Genomic DNA, 15,872 nt, shown 5'->3' on the forward strand with positions numbered 1-15,872 from the left:
CTCAGCTTCGATTTCTAGCGTCTGGGGCGGGCACTTAAGAGGGCCATTTCACAGACCGTAACGCCCGCTGGCTTTCTTCTCGTCAAGTCCTTACCCGCTCCTCCGACCAGGCTGGAGCGGCTGTCGCGGACGCGCGGGCCGGCTCAGCGCTAATCCCTCTGCGTCTAGGACCCAGCGGCTGCCGGACAGCCCTGGCCCCGCCTCTCCGCGCATCAGCGCCCGCGGATTGGCTCCAGGCAGCGCGGCTCCGCCCCCGCCATGGCCGCCGCCGCCGGGGGAGCTAAGTGGCTGCTGGGGTAGTGGTCTCGGCTGCCGGCGGCTGCTCGGCCCGCCGGCCGTGGCGCATGGGTCTTCTTCGAGGCGGGCCCCCATGCGCTCGGGCCATGGCGCGCCTGGGTGCCGTGCGCTCCCATTACTGCGCGCTGCTGCTGGCCGCGGCGCTTGCCGTTTGCGCCTTCTACTACCTAGGCTCGGGCCGGGAGACCTTCTCCAGCGCCACCAAGAGGCTGAAGGAGGCCCGCGCCGGGGCCCCCGCCGCGCCCTCGCCGCCCGCGCCGGATTTGGCGCGGGGCTCCGTGGCGCCGGCCCCGGGCGCCAAGGCCAAGAGCCTGGAGGGCGGCGGGGCCGGGCCGGTGGACTACCACCTGCTGATGATGTTCACCAAGGCGGAGCACAACGCCGCGCTGCAGGCCAAGGCCCGCGTCGCGCTCCGCTCCCTGCTGCACCTTGCCAAGTTCGAGGCGCACGAGGTGCTTAACCTGCATTTCGTGAGCGAGGAGGCCAGCCGCGAGGTGGCTAAGGCCCTGCTGCGGGAGCTGCTGCCGCCCGCCACCGGCTTCAAGTGCAAGGTGAGCGGGACCGCAGCTGGGGGCCCCCGGCGTGTGGCCCACCCGGTCCCCGGTGTAGTCAGAGGTCCGAAGGGAGGTGTCTTCGTTGCGCTGTCCGCTGCCAACCCCTGTAGAAGCCTAACCCCTTAAACCACCGCCCCACGTGTGTGTTCACAGCATGCTGGAGGCATCGTCTGGGGGCGTGTCCCACAGAAGGTCGCGCTCAGCTTGTGCAGGAGTGGAGCCGCGGTGCCACCTGACTTCCCCTCTCCCCCCGCCCCGGCCACGTCTCTCCTTCTTAAGTGGGGCCCCCCGGAGAATTGGCACGCCCCCTCTTTGCTAGCGTTGCAGGATAGTGCCTTCAGAGTCTGCACCTCTTTCTTCTCCTCAAGCTTTGCCTTTTGAGGATGGAGCAGGTCATCTGAAGGCACCGATAGTCATCCTGTGCAGAGTCTGCTGGGCAGGGTCTTAGTGAGGCCTCTTGCATCGTTGACGTTGCAGTGACTTTCTCGTAGCCCTTAAGGTATTGCGGTCGAAACTGGTCAAGCCCAGACCCAGCCAGTGTGAACCATCTCATCTCTTCTCCATGCCCCCTTGTCCCCTACCCTCAAGGGTCATGAGCCCATTTAGAGAAGCTGCGGGCTCCTCCAAAGGAGGAAGAGAATGCGCGAAGAGGTGCAGATAAGATCTGGGGAGAGCCGAGCAGAGCTGTCTCCCTTGTCCCAGGCTGGACCAGCCTGCCTCCGTGGCGGTGCCCACCTCTCCCCATCATCACACTTCGCCTGCTTGTCAGAGATTGGGTTCCTAGCCTAGTGTTCATCGCTCAAATTGCTTGCCTCAGTTTGACCTAATGGTTGCACAGAGGGGATCCAAGGTCTGAGTTTTGGGTAGGAGTAGGTGATCTCAAAGGATGGAGACTGATGTTGGGGGAGGGCGGTGAGGCAAGAGTAGGGCTTCATGTGTCTGTGTCCAGAGAGTGACTCAGGGGAGCTGCTGCTAGGGTCCTGAGGGTTCAGGGTCTGCTGTTTGTTGCCTACAGAATCAAGTCCCAGTTTCTTGGTAGGGCTGTCTGTGTTGTGGGCCCAGCCTTCCTCTCCAGCCTTGCTTCTTGTCCTTCCCCTACATGCACCTTACATCTTAGTGGTACTGAATGTGCCTTTACACAAGCTGTACTCTGCCCAGAATGTCCTTACTTCCCTCTTGAGCCCTTGGCTCCTTTTTAGTCAGCTCTCACCTCCCCTGGGAATGTCCCTAGACCCTGGAGATAGTCCATGCCCAGCACTCCACAGCTCTCCATTCCTGCTTCCCCCATAGCATCAAAGGTCTGTTCCCTGCACAGGACAAGTGAGCCTGTCGGGAACACCCACCACAGGGAAGGGCACCTGAGTCTGGATTTCATGCTGTAGGAGACCAAGAGTCCAGGACCTGGACCTTGTGACTGGAAGGGCCTTTGGGACCCACTGTCTGACCTGGGGTTTTTCAATTTACCTAATTAGAATCTCCAGATGTAGGGCCTGGCACCCTGTCCCAGGTGATCCTTAGGAATATAATGTCTGAGTAACTGTGCTAGTCCAATGGAGAAAGCCAAGGGCTCTTGGTCACAGGTCCAGTCTGGGCAGAGCTGAGATTTGACCAGCATTGTCATCCCTTCACTTTCTGAGACAGAGGAAGCAACTCAGGCTTACTCTACACCATTGCCAGATCTCTGCCGTCCCCGTATGCCAAGCTCCAGCCACAGCTACTTATTGCACACCCAGTGCTTTCCAGGCACAGCTACTTACTGCACACCCAGTGCTTTCCAGCCACAGCTACTTAACTACACACCCAGTGCCTTCCAGCCACAGCTACTTATTGCACACCCAGTGTTTTCCAGCCAACATACCTTTGCTTATGTCATCCCTCTGTCAGGATACTCTTTCTCCGTCCATCTCCAAGTCTTGCCCATCTTCAGATACCATCCCCTCCTTGGAGCTGTCTGAGGGATCCCCCTCTGAAAGGCGTGTCTTCCTCTTCCTCCTGCAAGTACCCCCCTGGTGCTGTGACTATATCATGTTGTGTCTCCCATCCCTATGCATAATGCCTGGCACATAGTGACACCAGAAATACTTGTCCAGGGGCAGGCCAGCCTCAGGGCTGGGTTCCCATCTTGGGGTCTGTGTTTCATGCTCTGACTCCCTCCCTCCCTTTGGTGAGCCCTGTTCTGACAGCCATAGTGGTCACCCAAGGCCTGGAGGCAGCTGCAAATGACCTGAAGGAATTGACCCCACCCCTGTTGAGACATGAGAGGTGAGGGTCCAGGGCTTCCAGCCAGATGGCTGTCGTCAGATAAGGATTTATCAGTTCCAGCATAAAAGTGCTCCCACTACTTTTGAGTTCATATTGTGTGAATCTGTTTTCTGTTTGTGATAAGAGGTGCTCTTTTTTCTTTAAATGTGTGGTCCTAAAAGGTTTGCCTCATTTTATTTGTCATTTAATTTTTTCCTCAGGTTTTGAGTATTCCTGAAAGCAATGCATCTTCAGGCACCACTTCATACATGCCTTCCCCGCTGCCAGCAATACCCCCGTGCCCGCATCCTTAGCTCGTACTCTGCTTTCAGGTCTCAGTGTCAATGTTGTTTCCTTGGTAACCCTTTCCTGAGCCCCTATAACACCCTCTCATAGCATCAAGTACTTTTCTGTAGCAACGTTTATCACAGTTGTAATTATCTAATTATTGAATGAATTATTTGTCTACCTTGCTAGACTGTAAATCCCTTAAGGGCACGGACCCTGCCTTCTCTGAAATGTTTTATCCCCAGCACCGAACATCATGCCTTACATGTGGGAGTGCATTTTATACTGAGAATTATCTATTCCATATTAATTAGGAAGAAGGAAACTGTAGAAATTCTCACCCTGGTTGCATCAGAGCTGGGAGGGATCTTCCAGAGCACGTAGCACACCAGGTGAGGAAACTTCCCAAGGCCACGTGGGGAGTTACTGACTGGCTGGGGCTAGACCCCGTGAGCTGGGCCAATGTTTTCCTTTTGTACCATGTTTCCCTTCTAAGGAGCTCTTCTCCCGTCTAAGATAGGGTGGGGAGGACAAGTCACTTCCAGGGAGGGTTTCCTTGAAGTGTGTTAGAACACCTTGGGAGGAGGAAGGCCGCTCCTTGCCCACCCAACTGTCTGCAGACACCCTGGGAACCGCCCCCCGCCCGTGTCTGCAGGATGCAGAGCAGGGCTACCGTGAGCAGCATAGACATGCTCACACCCAGAGGGCCATTTTCAAGTGACACAGAAATACCTGTTTGCTGAAATGCTTGTGGAAATTGATCACAGTGACCTGAGATTGTGTTTTGGTTAATGAACTACTAGCTAAAAAACCATTCATTTAGCCAGAATAATCTTTCAGTTATTATTGAAAGTCTCTCAGAATCTACTGGTTTATCTCCTAACAGTGGTGGTTACGTGCTGTCATGTTGCCTCTGACTCCTGGCAACCCTGTGAATGGGTGATGTCCACAATGTCCCGTCCTCACAGCCCTACTCAGAATTTTTTTCTTTTTCTCTTTCTTTTAAACTTTTTTACCTTGAAGATCCTATGATGAGACACTCCTGCACTAAGGGAGTATATTTTTTGTTCATTTATTTAATAACTATCCAAACCAGGTACTGGGTTAGGAACTGCTTCTAGCCTATGTAATAGGTCTATAGACTAACTGCATATGATCACCTGATGACACTTAGTAAAAATACAGAATCCTGGGCCCTGCCCCAGTCTGTGGGTCAGACTGTCCTGGACGAGTCTTGGGAATCGGAGTTTTTATGGGGCTGCAGAGGCGAGCGTAGGAGTCCTTGCTGTAAGGGGTCCAGGAGCACCTGGTGCTCTCCTGCCAGTCTTTCAGACTCAGTTCAGGCATCCTTTTCTCTGTGCAGCCTTCCCTGGGAGCACAATGCCTGGCACATAGTAGGCATTCAGGAAACATCTGACTGAACAGCTTTCTTTCTTCCAGGCTATCCTGGCTCAGCTGGCCTGGGAAAGACTGCTGCATTCACCTTGCTAAAACGCTGCCTTTATCACATCATTTCCACTCCAAACCTCTGTCATCCCAGGTCATTCCAGCCTTCTAGACCCACAGTAGCTGGCTTCAGCTTCCTTGTCCAGCCTTTCCTTCCTAAGCTGTAGGAAAAGCTGTTCCTTATCATAGAGCTTTGCTTGCTCTGCTTCTGAGCCTTCTGTTGTCTCCTGCTGTCTGTCAAGTGGAATACTATGCTTTTAAAACTTATGTCAAGACTTATCTCTTCCATAAGTCTTCCTTGCTGTACCAGGTTTGATAGAATATAGCATGGGAACCCCCAGATATTGGTGGCTTAAGCAAGAGTGAGCTTTATTTCTTATGTAAATGAAGTCCAGGCATTCCTGGGCTGGCATGGGAGCTTTGTGAAGTCATCAGGGTTGTAGGCTCCTTCCAGCTCTGTTTCACTGTCCCTAGGGAGTGGCCCTTGTCCTCATGGTCCAGGATGGCTGCCAGAGCTTTAGCCATCACGTCTGTGTTGCAGCAGCAGGATGGAGGCAGAACCAAAGCAGAGTACTCAGTTAAAAGGAGAGGTTCAGTTAATAAGGAAGGAGAAGAGAGCATGTTTTGGGCTGGCAATCAGCCATCTCTGCCCCACCCCCTCAGGAGCCCAGCCTGCACTTTGAAGCCCCAGGAATGACCAAGCACCTCTGTGTGTGGGACCCTGAATTCCCAGCTGCAGGGGACACAGGCATGGGTCAGGCACAGCCCCTGCCATGCAGGAACCACATCGCTTAGCATTGCACTCACTTACATCCTGTCCTGCTGCAGACCACAGTGGGGTGGGCAAGGAGAGGTCCCGAGGGAGTGAGACAGCGCTGAGTTTAAATGCTGGTTGCAAGTTACTGCTGGGTGACCGTGGGTAATCCCCCTCACCTCTCAGGGCTTCCAAGCCTCCTGTAAACTGAGGGTGAAATACCCACCTCCCATGTGCCAGTGAGGATTAAATGCACGATGCTGTACCACACTCAGCCCAGGGCTGCTGTGTTGGTTATTATGGGTCCAGTCTCACAGTGCCGTTCTGCTCTGCTGACTTCTGGGGAAATCAACACAACGAGTGGGCCCCAGAGCACCTCGCCATGACTTGGCACTGACAGGACCCTGCGGTCATCTCCTCCCTCCTTTTTGGGGTGGCCGGCCCCCTGCAGCGGCCTGGGGGGCTCACCTGCCTCTGTTGGTACACCCTCAGAGGCTCAGCAGTGTGGCTTCTTTGTGGTGTTTCTCTTGTGCTGTCGCTGTGTCATCACTCAGATGTTAACCACTCAGAAAGCCCTTCCTTGAACCCTTTTTCTAAAGCAGCCCCCACCCCAGGCCTCGTGATCTTTCCCATCACCTTGTTGGGGGCACCTATTCATTTGTTCATTCATTCATTCATTCAACAGATGTTACTGAGCATGCAGCCCCTGTTAGGTGCCTGCGAACAGCAGGAACAGAACAGAGTCCCTGCCCTCACGGAACTTACAGGGTGGGGTTGCGGGGGGAAGTTGGGAGGTCGACTTCAAATAAACGAGAGCGGGAGTCAGGTTGTGATAAGTTGCAGAGAGAGAAGTAAGGCTGGAGGAGGACACGGAGTGTGTAGGGGTGGGGAGGGTTGGCAGAGGTGGTCAGGGACAGTCCCATGGATACGCTGCATTTGAACCGGGGCCAAAGGAAGTGAGAGGTGAATTGTTGGAACGTCTGGAACGGAAAGCTCTAGTCAGAACTGCACATGAGAGGGCTCGGGCAGGGGTGTGCTCCACGCATTTGAGAAAACATCCTGTTCCCCCTCCTGGAATATAATGTCCACGAGGGCAGGGGTACTACTTACCTCCTTCGTCTGACCTAGTGCAGCCTCCTGCGTATGGAAGGCATGGAACAGTTGAGACGTCCATCACTGTCAGATTCTTAGCACAGTTCCTGGCACCTTCTAGGCTCTCAATAAATATTTGTAGTTGACTGATTGATGGCTCTATTAATTAAACCCAAGAAATCCTAGAAGAGTTCTCAGCCATCTGTCCCTCTTCTGTCAAACCCCCGCCTCCTCAGGGCGTGAGGCTGGGTTGCTCAGTCTCCAGATGACAAGTCAGGAATAAAAGGGAGCCATGTGCATTCCATGCTTAAAAGCGATTGTTGGCTTCCAGGAGGAATGTGTGCTGAGTTCTAGGGGTGACTAGACAGATGTTAAAGCTCTTGGCGCACACTAGGAAATTTCCAGTTTCTTTTACTGCAAGAGCATAACGGTGAGTGTCCTTGAAAAGATAGTAGCTCAGCTCGTGGTTGGGGCTGGAAAGAAGCCTGAGTGTCAAGACCTCGATGCTGGCTGTCTCACTGATGAAGCTGATGACAGACAGGTGACACTGAAATGCAGGTTCTCCAGCTTGTCATGGCAGCGGGCACCTGGCACCCAGAATGAAACTTCTGAATATGGTATGACAGTCTGGGAAAGAGGTGATCAGAGAAATGTGTCCTGAAATGAGAGACTCTTTGAAAACATAGGCTGACATATTATTCTATAGGATTTAGAGAACAGTGGTGTTTTACCAAACTCACTTAACAGTGGAACTCTTTTAAATTATAGTATGTTCATGAAAGAACGGTAGTAGTTTGCGTACCAGTGCATGTTTCTCATGGAAAACTTTACTCATGGATCTAGAGAATAATTTTGTATAGTATTATTGTATCATATACAATAAACTCTGGATTATTTCACAGGTATGTGTTGAAATGATAAGGCAAAGTCCACAACATAGGCCATGGGTCATCATATAGATGAAACACACTGATACATGGATGATTTGTAATTGCTATGGGGGCCTCAACACACAGATGAAAGTTCCAGCTTTGGGCATCAGTAGTTCTCATGATTTTCTGACTGTTCTCTGTTCCCATGGGCCATTTTTAAAAGACATAATTACATTTTTTTGCAATTTAAAAAAACTGATATAATTCACATACTCTAAAATTCACCCCTTTAAAATACACAGTTCAGTGGTTTTTAATATTCACAATGTGGCTCAGTCATGACCACTAATTCCAGAACATTTCATCGGCCCAAAAAGAAACCCCATACCTATAAGTAGTCATTCCCCATTCTCCCTTCTCCTCAGCCCTGGCAAACACTAATCTGCTTTGTGTCTCTGTAAATTTGCTTATCCTGAACATTTCATAAAAGGACTCCTTCACTGTGACCTTTTGCGTCTGGCTTCTTTCACTTGCCATAATGTTTTTTTTTTTTTTTATTAATGTTATGATAGATTACAACCTTGTGAGATTTCAGTTGTACATTTTTGTTAGTCATGTTGTGGGTACACCACTTCCCCCTCCGTACCCTCCCCCCACCCCCCCTTTTCCCTGGTAACCACCGATCAGATCTCCTTCTCAATATACTAATTTCCACCTATGAGTGGAGTCATATAGAGTTCGTCTTTCTCTGACTGACTTATTTCGCTTAACATAATGCCCTCGAGATCCATCCACGTTGTTGTGAATGGGCCAATTTCGTCTTTTTTTTTGGCTGAGTAGTATTCCATTGTGTATATATACCACATCTTCTTTATCCAATCATCAGTTTCTGGGCATGTAGGTTGGTTCCACGTCTTGGCTATTGTAAATAATGCTGCGATGAACATAGGGGTGCAACGGACTCTTGAGATATCTGATATCAGGTTCTTAGGATAGATGCCCAGTAATGGGATGGCTGGGTCATAGGGTATTTCTATTTTTAACTTTTTGAGAAATCTCCATACTGTTTTCCATAGTGGCTGTACCAGTTTGCATTCCCACCAACAGTGTATGAGGGTTCCTCTTTCTCTACAACCTCTCCAACATTTGTCGTTCTTGGTTTTGGATGTTTTTGCCAATCTAACGGGGGTAAGGTGATATCTTAGTGTAGTTTTGATTTGCATTTCCCTGATGATTAGTGATGATGAACATCTTTTCATGTGTCTATTGGCCATATTCATCTCTTCTTTTGAGAAATGTCTGTTCATGTCCTCTGCCCATTTTTTGATCGGGTTGTTTGTTTTTTTGTTGTTAAGCAGTGTGAGTTCTTTGTATATTATGGAGATTAACCCTTTGTCGGATAAGTGGCTTGTAAATATTTTTTCCCAATTGGTGAGCTGTTTTTTTGTTTCAATTCTGTTTTCCCTTGCCTTGAAGAAGCTCTTTAGTCTGATGAAGTCCCATTTGTTTATTCTTTCTATTGTTTCCCTCAACTGAGGAGTTACAGTGTCCGAAAAGATTCTTTTGAAACTGATGTCAAAGAGTGTACTGCCTATATTCTCTTCCAAAAGACTTATTGTCTCAGGCCTAATCTTTAGGTCTTTGATCCATTTTGAGTTTATTTTGGTGTGTGGTGAAAAAGACTGGTCAATTTTCAATCTTTTGCATGTGGCTGTCCAGTTTTCCCAGCACCATTTGTTGAAGAGACTTTCTTTTCTCCATTGTAGGCCCTCTGCTCCTTTGTCGAAGATTAGCTGTCCATAGATGTGTGGTTTTATCTCTGGGCTTTCAATTCTGTTCCATTGATCTGTGGACCTGTTTTTGTACCAGTACCATGCTGTTTTGATCACTGTAGCTTTGTAGTATGTTTTGAAATCGGGGATTGTGATTCCGCCGGCTTTGTTTTTCTTGCTCAGGATTGCTTTAGCAATTCGCAGTCTTTTGTTCCCCCATATGAATTTTAGGATTGTTTGTTCAATTTCTGTGAAGAATGTTCTTGGGATTCTGATTGGGATAGCATTGAATCTGTATATTGCTTTAGGTAGTATGGACATTTTAACTATGTTTATTCTTCCAATCCATGTGCAAGGAATGTTTTTCCATCTCTTTATGTCATCGCCTATTTCTTTCAAGAAAGTCTTGTAGTTTTCATTGTATAGATCCTTCACTTCCTTGGTTAAGTTTATCCCAAGGTATTTTATTCTTTTCGTTGCGATTGTGAATGGGATAGAGTTCTTGAGTTCTTTTTCACTTGCCATAATGTTTTTAAGGTTCATGTTGTAACATGTCAGTACTTCATCCCTTTTTATGGTTGAATAATATTCCATTGTATGGATATACCACATTTTATTTATCCATTCATTAGTTGATGGACATTTGGGTTGTTTCTGCTTTTTGGCTATTAGGAATAATTCACTGTGAATATTCATTTACAAGTTTTTGTGTGGATATAGTTTTCAGATCTCTTGGGTTTATACCTAGGAGTGAAATGGCTGGGTCATGTGGTAACTCTTGTTAACCTTTCGAGGAACTGCCAGACTGTTTTCTGAAGTAGCTGCGCCATTTTACATTCCCACCGACAGTGTATGAGGGTTCTGATTTCTCCACATCCTCACCAGAATGTGTCTGTCTTTTTGATTATAGCCATCCTACTGGGTATGAAGTAGCATCTCATTGGGGTTTCGATTTGCACTTCCCCAATGATTAATGATGAAATGATTACATACTGATAAGGTCAACTGCATAAGTGTATTTGGTATTTTTCTTACATATTTACCAAAATGCATTTTACAAGAAAAACCAGGTATCTTGACTCCCTCCTCCTCATCCTGAAAGATGTTGTAACATCTCTGGAAACACCTATATTCTGAAGAACACGGTTTGGAAATTTCTGATGTGTACAGTAATGTTATGCCTAAAACCAATGAGGGGGTGTTACTAGTATGAAGATTTGAGTAGGAGAATAACTAACCACATTTGTTCAGCACTGCAGAGCTTATAAAAACGTTTTCACAAACGTCTCATTGGAGCATCAGTGTGATGGTGAAGGAACCCCCAAGGCTGAGAGATCTGGGACTGACCTGAGCTCCACACTAGGGCTGGAGCTGGCCTCTTAATCTGTATCATCCCCCTGCCCAGCTGCCCCAAATAAATACAGTATGAACAGACTGTGCCTGCCGCCAGTGCAGCTTCAGTCTCACTGGGCTTCACGGGGCATCGCAGAATCACCAAGCATTGGAGAAGGAAGGAAACAACCTCTGGGCGTGGCATCCTCCCAGTGACAGACCTCAGGCAGAGAGGACAGAGACTTAGTGCCACACAGAGCTGGGCCCGCCCTTGTTCTATTTGAGTGTCAGCGTTACCAGCAGCCTTGGTCCCTTTTGGAAGGGTGGATGAGAGCTGGCTTACCTTAACCCCCACAGCAGAGCAGGCAGGATGTGGGGCCCCCACGGATCTCTGGCTGGGGGTGGGCGAGCACCACCTTGACCTCCAGGAGGCCAAACCCCTGCCGGTTCCTCAGGGCTAGTTTTCCAGCTGCCCTGTGCTTGAGACGGACCAGGGAGTTGCTATTGGCGGAGATGTATTCCCCAGATGGGCACCAGGTGGTGTGTCCTCTGCTTGAGGGCGTGCGCTGGAAGGAGCTCCAGGGCTGGAATCAGCGCGCGGGGCTCCCCGGCCAGGAGAAGGAGGAGCTGCGGGAGTGCAGCTCACGCTGGACCGCCGGGCTCCCCTGCGGGTCACCGCGCCCTCTCTGAGACCCGCGGGCAGTAGTGGGGAGGGCAGGAGCTTGCCCTCCTGCTCCCGGGCCAGGGTCACCTCCCCGGCCTACGAGCCGCGTGCGGCGCTCCGCGCGGCCGCTGGGAGGCGCTGCTGCACCGCGTTTGCGCGGCCGGAGCCAGGCGCTGGGTGCTCGGGCCGCGCTGCTTCTCCCACCACCGGAACCTCGCGCGCACGCGGAGCTGTTCTTGTTCTTTCTCGACGAACGTTCTCCCCCCTCCCTCCCTCCCTCCCCGCCCCCCGTGTTTTACAAGGGAAGACTGAAGTGAAAGGGAGTCTGCGTGGCGATTGTGGGCGGTCATTTCCTTCCTGCGCCCGCTGTACACCTGCTTTGATGAGGCCCTTTGAAAAAGGTGGATGAAAAAGAAGCTGCGATCCTGGCTGGAGAAGCCTGCAGTGCTTCCCCGCGGCACAGTCGGAGGGAAGAGTGAGGATGGGGGCGGAGTGTGTCCCTGCGCATCTGAGCCTGCTCGCCCCTCCTTGGTCCCAGCCCCGTGACCCCACCCGGCGCCGCCCCCGGGCCTCTCAGCTTCCCAGGGCGCATCCTTTCCCCTCAATCTGGGGTCCCGTCTCACCTAGCACGGGCCCTCCGGGTGCAGGGAGGCGGGCTTCCGCTTAGAAAGGGAAAGCGTGTCTCTTGGAGCTGCGTGAGAGGAGAGCCCCTCTCGCCCGCGGTGAGCTCGGTTTGCGCTCCGTCTGGGGACCCAGATGTCCTGGCACTTGGTGGAAAGTTGGGCAAGTGGCCCGAGTCTCCGAGAGGCAGGCATGGCGGGGAGGGGCGCGTTCATCCCAGTGCAGGTCCTGGTTGCCTGACTGCGTGGAGTCTCTGCATCCTTAGCTGTCAGATGGCCTCGGATTCCCCCCTCATGGGGCACGTCACAGCGGTGAATGTGAGCATCCCCAGTCCGTGCCTGGCGGAGGGAGGCTGCTAGAGGTGAGGAGAAGCCCCCCGGCCGCTGGAGGGGTCGAGAACGGGGGCTTCCTGCATCTCCCGCACCTGCAGAATGCCGTCTGGGGTACCTGGCAGGACCTGGGAGGGACTCCCTGCTTCCCTTCCTCACACCTTTCCCTGTCCACGGCTCTTTCCTTTGGCCTCTGCCACTCACAATGGCCTGTAGGTTGCTGAGGGCCCGTCAGGGTGACCAGGACATCTCCAGCCTCCCCCAACCCCCCCCACCCCCCTCCCCGCCCCGCTTCCCCAGACCATAGGGCCCTTTACTAGGGACCCTGGCCCCAAGAGGCAAGTTTGTGATGCAGTCTGTATGTGCTCCTGTCCCTGTGTGCTCCTGTCTCTGTTCCAGGTGCCTGTTCTGAGCAGCAGAGCCAGGGCCTGTCAGCTGGCACAAAGCCTGCTGTTAAGTTAATGTGTTTTAAATTAAAGCCATTTGTTTTATTTATTGGGGTAATTACTGTTAAGCAGCCCCGATTAAGTGATCCTCCTGCTGGTGGGACGGAGTGTCCCAGAGGCTGGCCTCTGTTGCCCTGCTCTGGTTCTCCGGCCTTGGAAGCACCCCTGTGCTCCCTCACCTCCTCTTCCTCTCCACCCTGGAGCTGTCCACCAGCAGAGCTGTCCTGCCTGCCAAGGGGTGGCCCCAGGGCAGGAGCGCATGACTTGGAGCCTGAGACTTGGGCTCAAATGCAGTCTGTGACATTTGGGAACAGCATGGCCTTGGATGTAACCCCTCTGAGCCTCCAGCCCCTCACCTATGACTTTACAGGGTGGTTGTGAGGTAAAATGAGGCAGCATGGGGTCCGGCACATGGCAGATGGCCAATAAATGGTGGCTGCTGCTAATGGTACCTGAGTAGGTGTGTCGGGAGGAGAGGCCCTTTTCTCATCATCTTAGAAGGCACAATGCTCGTTGATTCAACTGGAGGGCAGTGAGGCCAGCTCGAAAAACAGCGTTCTGTCCAGGTTTGCTCAGGGCGTCTTAGTCTCTTCTGGCTGCTATAGCAAAATACCACAGACTGAGTGGCTTATGAACAATAGAAATTTGTTTCTCACAGTTCTGGAGGCTGGAAGTCCACGATCAGGGTGCCAGCATGGTTGGGTTCTGGCAAAGGCCCTCTTCCGGGTTGCAGACTGGCAACTTCTCACTGTGTCCTCACATGGTGGAGGTGGGAGGGGCGGGGAGCTCTCCGGGGCCTCCTTCATCAGGGCACTAAGCCCATTCAGGAGGGCTCCACCCTCATGGCCTAAGCACCTCCCAAAGGTTCCACCTCCAAATACCATCACCCTGGGTGTTCGAATGTCAACAAATGAATTCTGGGGGACACACAAACATTCAGACCATAGCACAGGGTGTCCTTGTGTTCTTTCGTCTTCTTCAGTTCTCCAAACTACAGTGTTCTCTCCTTCTCTGACCCTCCCCTCGTCCCCCACACACTGCTTGACAAGGCACTGTTTGTCTCTCTCTGAAAGCACCAGACACTGTGGCTTCATCTGGTGCTCAGTTGTGTCTATGCTTTCTCTTTTCTGCTGGAAGAGGCTCCAGTCTTCGTCTCTCCCTCCCCGACTGTGCCTAGCACTTGTCTGGCTCTGGGCGGAGGCTCAGCAAATGCTAGCTTGATTTGGTCTGTGTGCTGGAGCAGGTGCTACTATTTCTTGTCAGGATGGTGATGCTGGAGTCTGTGCTTTTGTAGTCTTTGTGTAGGCAGCATGGATGATCCTGCTGCATCTTCTGGGGGATGGAGGCTTCTCTGTGAATCTTCCTTTCTAGAAGTTCCAATTCTAGAAGTTTCTAGAAGGTTCCAGTTCAAACTTGTTTCTAGTAAACTGTGAGCATTTTTCATGTTTTGTTTACCTCTTCTTAATTTGTTTTCTTGGTCTGATTGCACACATCAATTGTTCATAATCTTTTTGGGAATTCAGTGAAGTATCAACTGCAAATGATTGTAAAATGCCAGGCTACTGGGGAGACCCACATGCCTCCAGAACTTGGTCATATCCCCTGCTCCTGCTCATCCCTCTGAGTGGGGTCTTGGCCTCACCTTCTGTGGCTCACACCCCACAGAGTGCTGTGAGGGGGCCCTGCTCTTGTCAGATCATCATGGCAGTCCAGGACGTGGGCTCTGTGAGACCTGCCCACTTAGTCAGTCTCCTTGAGTCCTGGTCCGTGTGGGATTCTGGAGGGGCTTCACTGGCTCTGGCAGGTGGACAGGAGGACTAGTCATTGTTTGAAAAACCTCTACAGGATCAGGCATAGGGCAAGCTTTGCTCAGGGTGCCTGAGGCCACCTCCTGTCTGGGGGGTGGGAAGACATGGGGCAGGGGGTTCCAGGTGTGCCTGGGGCTGGCTTTGTGAGGATGGAGGGGCTGCTTGTAGGAGCCGGGGGGCTTTGGGGCTGTGCCTCCATTGTAAGTGGGTAGGATGTGACCCTCCCATCTTACAGAGGAGGGAACTGAGGCAGCTGGGGCAACAGACTGGGCTTGTCTCCTGTCAGTGGCAGGGGAGTCATGGCCAGAAGGTAGGCGGAGGGGAGCTGCAGGAGGGAGGGCCATCTGGCTGGGTCAGGCCATGGTGCTCTGGCTGGTTGGCAGAGGTCAGACCTAGTGTGGGCAGTCAGGACTCCAGAAGAGCAGAGGGAGCCACCAAGCCTGTGCCAGCCCGGCCGTCTCATGGAGCAGCTGGCTCTCACGTGGCTCTGCCTTCCCGAAGTGCCCAGAGTTGTGGTACACCCCGATGCACCGCAAGCAGTTCACGCCTCTGGGACTTTGCTCAGGTGCTTCCTCTCTGGGAACACCCATCCCTCCTTTCTGCATCTCATGAGCTCTTTTTACCCTTCAAGATTGAGCTCCAATGGGTGCCAATTATGTGTGGAAACCATCCCTGACCACCCCACTCTGGGTGAGCCCTTCTCTGAGCTCCTGCTTTGCTGAAATTGGCCCCTCTGCAAGCTCCCAGAGGGCAGGGCAGTGTCTTATTTCCTCCTGTGTCTCCAGGGCATAGTGCAGCACAGGCCTGCCGTGGAGTGAGACTTGGCACAAGCTCGCTGGACTAGACTAGGAGGTATTTGCCAGTGCAAGTGGGCAGTGAAGTATAAATGCAAGCTGTGAGCTGTGTCCTGAGGCCCACGGGAAGGGAGGAGTGGGCTGCCCTGCCCCCTGCTCCTCTCAGACGTTGTGAGCATGCTCTCACATGTGTAGGATGTGGATGGCCACCATTTGGAGTCTACCATCTGTAGAGGCTTTTTGTTTTAAAGAAGACTTCCTTGTCCTTTTTAATGCAGGCTCTCCAGGCAGGAAGTTGTCCAACCCAAGACCAGCCGGGAAGATCCTGGTCTGTTTTGGAGACTTCTTTCTGGGTTTCAGAACTAACCCCCTTGTATTACTATGAAGAAACACTGATGCTGGTCTGGGGGGTGGTGGGAGGAGCTTGGCTTGTGCTTCTGTCTTAGGGGTTTTGTTTCGCTCTCTCACCTTATACAGATAGGGAGGTTGGGGCTGCAGTGGCAACTCAAATCTGCCCAGATCTCCCAGCTGCTAAGGGCCGGTTGTTTGGTCTCTCCAGTAA

General features: G+C 51.9%; 1 protein-coding gene across 2 annotated transcripts in view; it reads left to right on the forward strand.

The window, feature by feature from the left end:
- The first annotated feature begins 238 nt into the window (after positions 1-238).
- Positions 239-15,872, forward strand: part of XXYLT1 (xyloside xylosyltransferase 1) — a 174,568-nt gene continuing 158,934 nt past the window's right edge. The window contains exon 1 of one of the 2 annotated variants that reach the window (XM_014860144.3): positions 239-848. In XM_014860144.3, the coding sequence (XP_014715630.3) occupies positions 345-848 (504 nt within the window). In that variant the 5' untranslated portion in view covers positions 239-344. Of the gene's footprint in view, positions 849-11,515; positions 12,295-15,872 lie in introns of those variants that run through there. The other variant, XM_070509151.1, reaches the window with a different exon arrangement.

The sequence above is a fragment of the Equus asinus genome, chromosome 5, assembly GCF_041296235.1.
Source record: "Equus asinus isolate D_3611 breed Donkey chromosome 5, EquAss-T2T_v2, whole genome shotgun sequence".
Taxonomy (NCBI): Eukaryota; Metazoa; Chordata; class Mammalia; order Perissodactyla; family Equidae; genus Equus; species Equus asinus.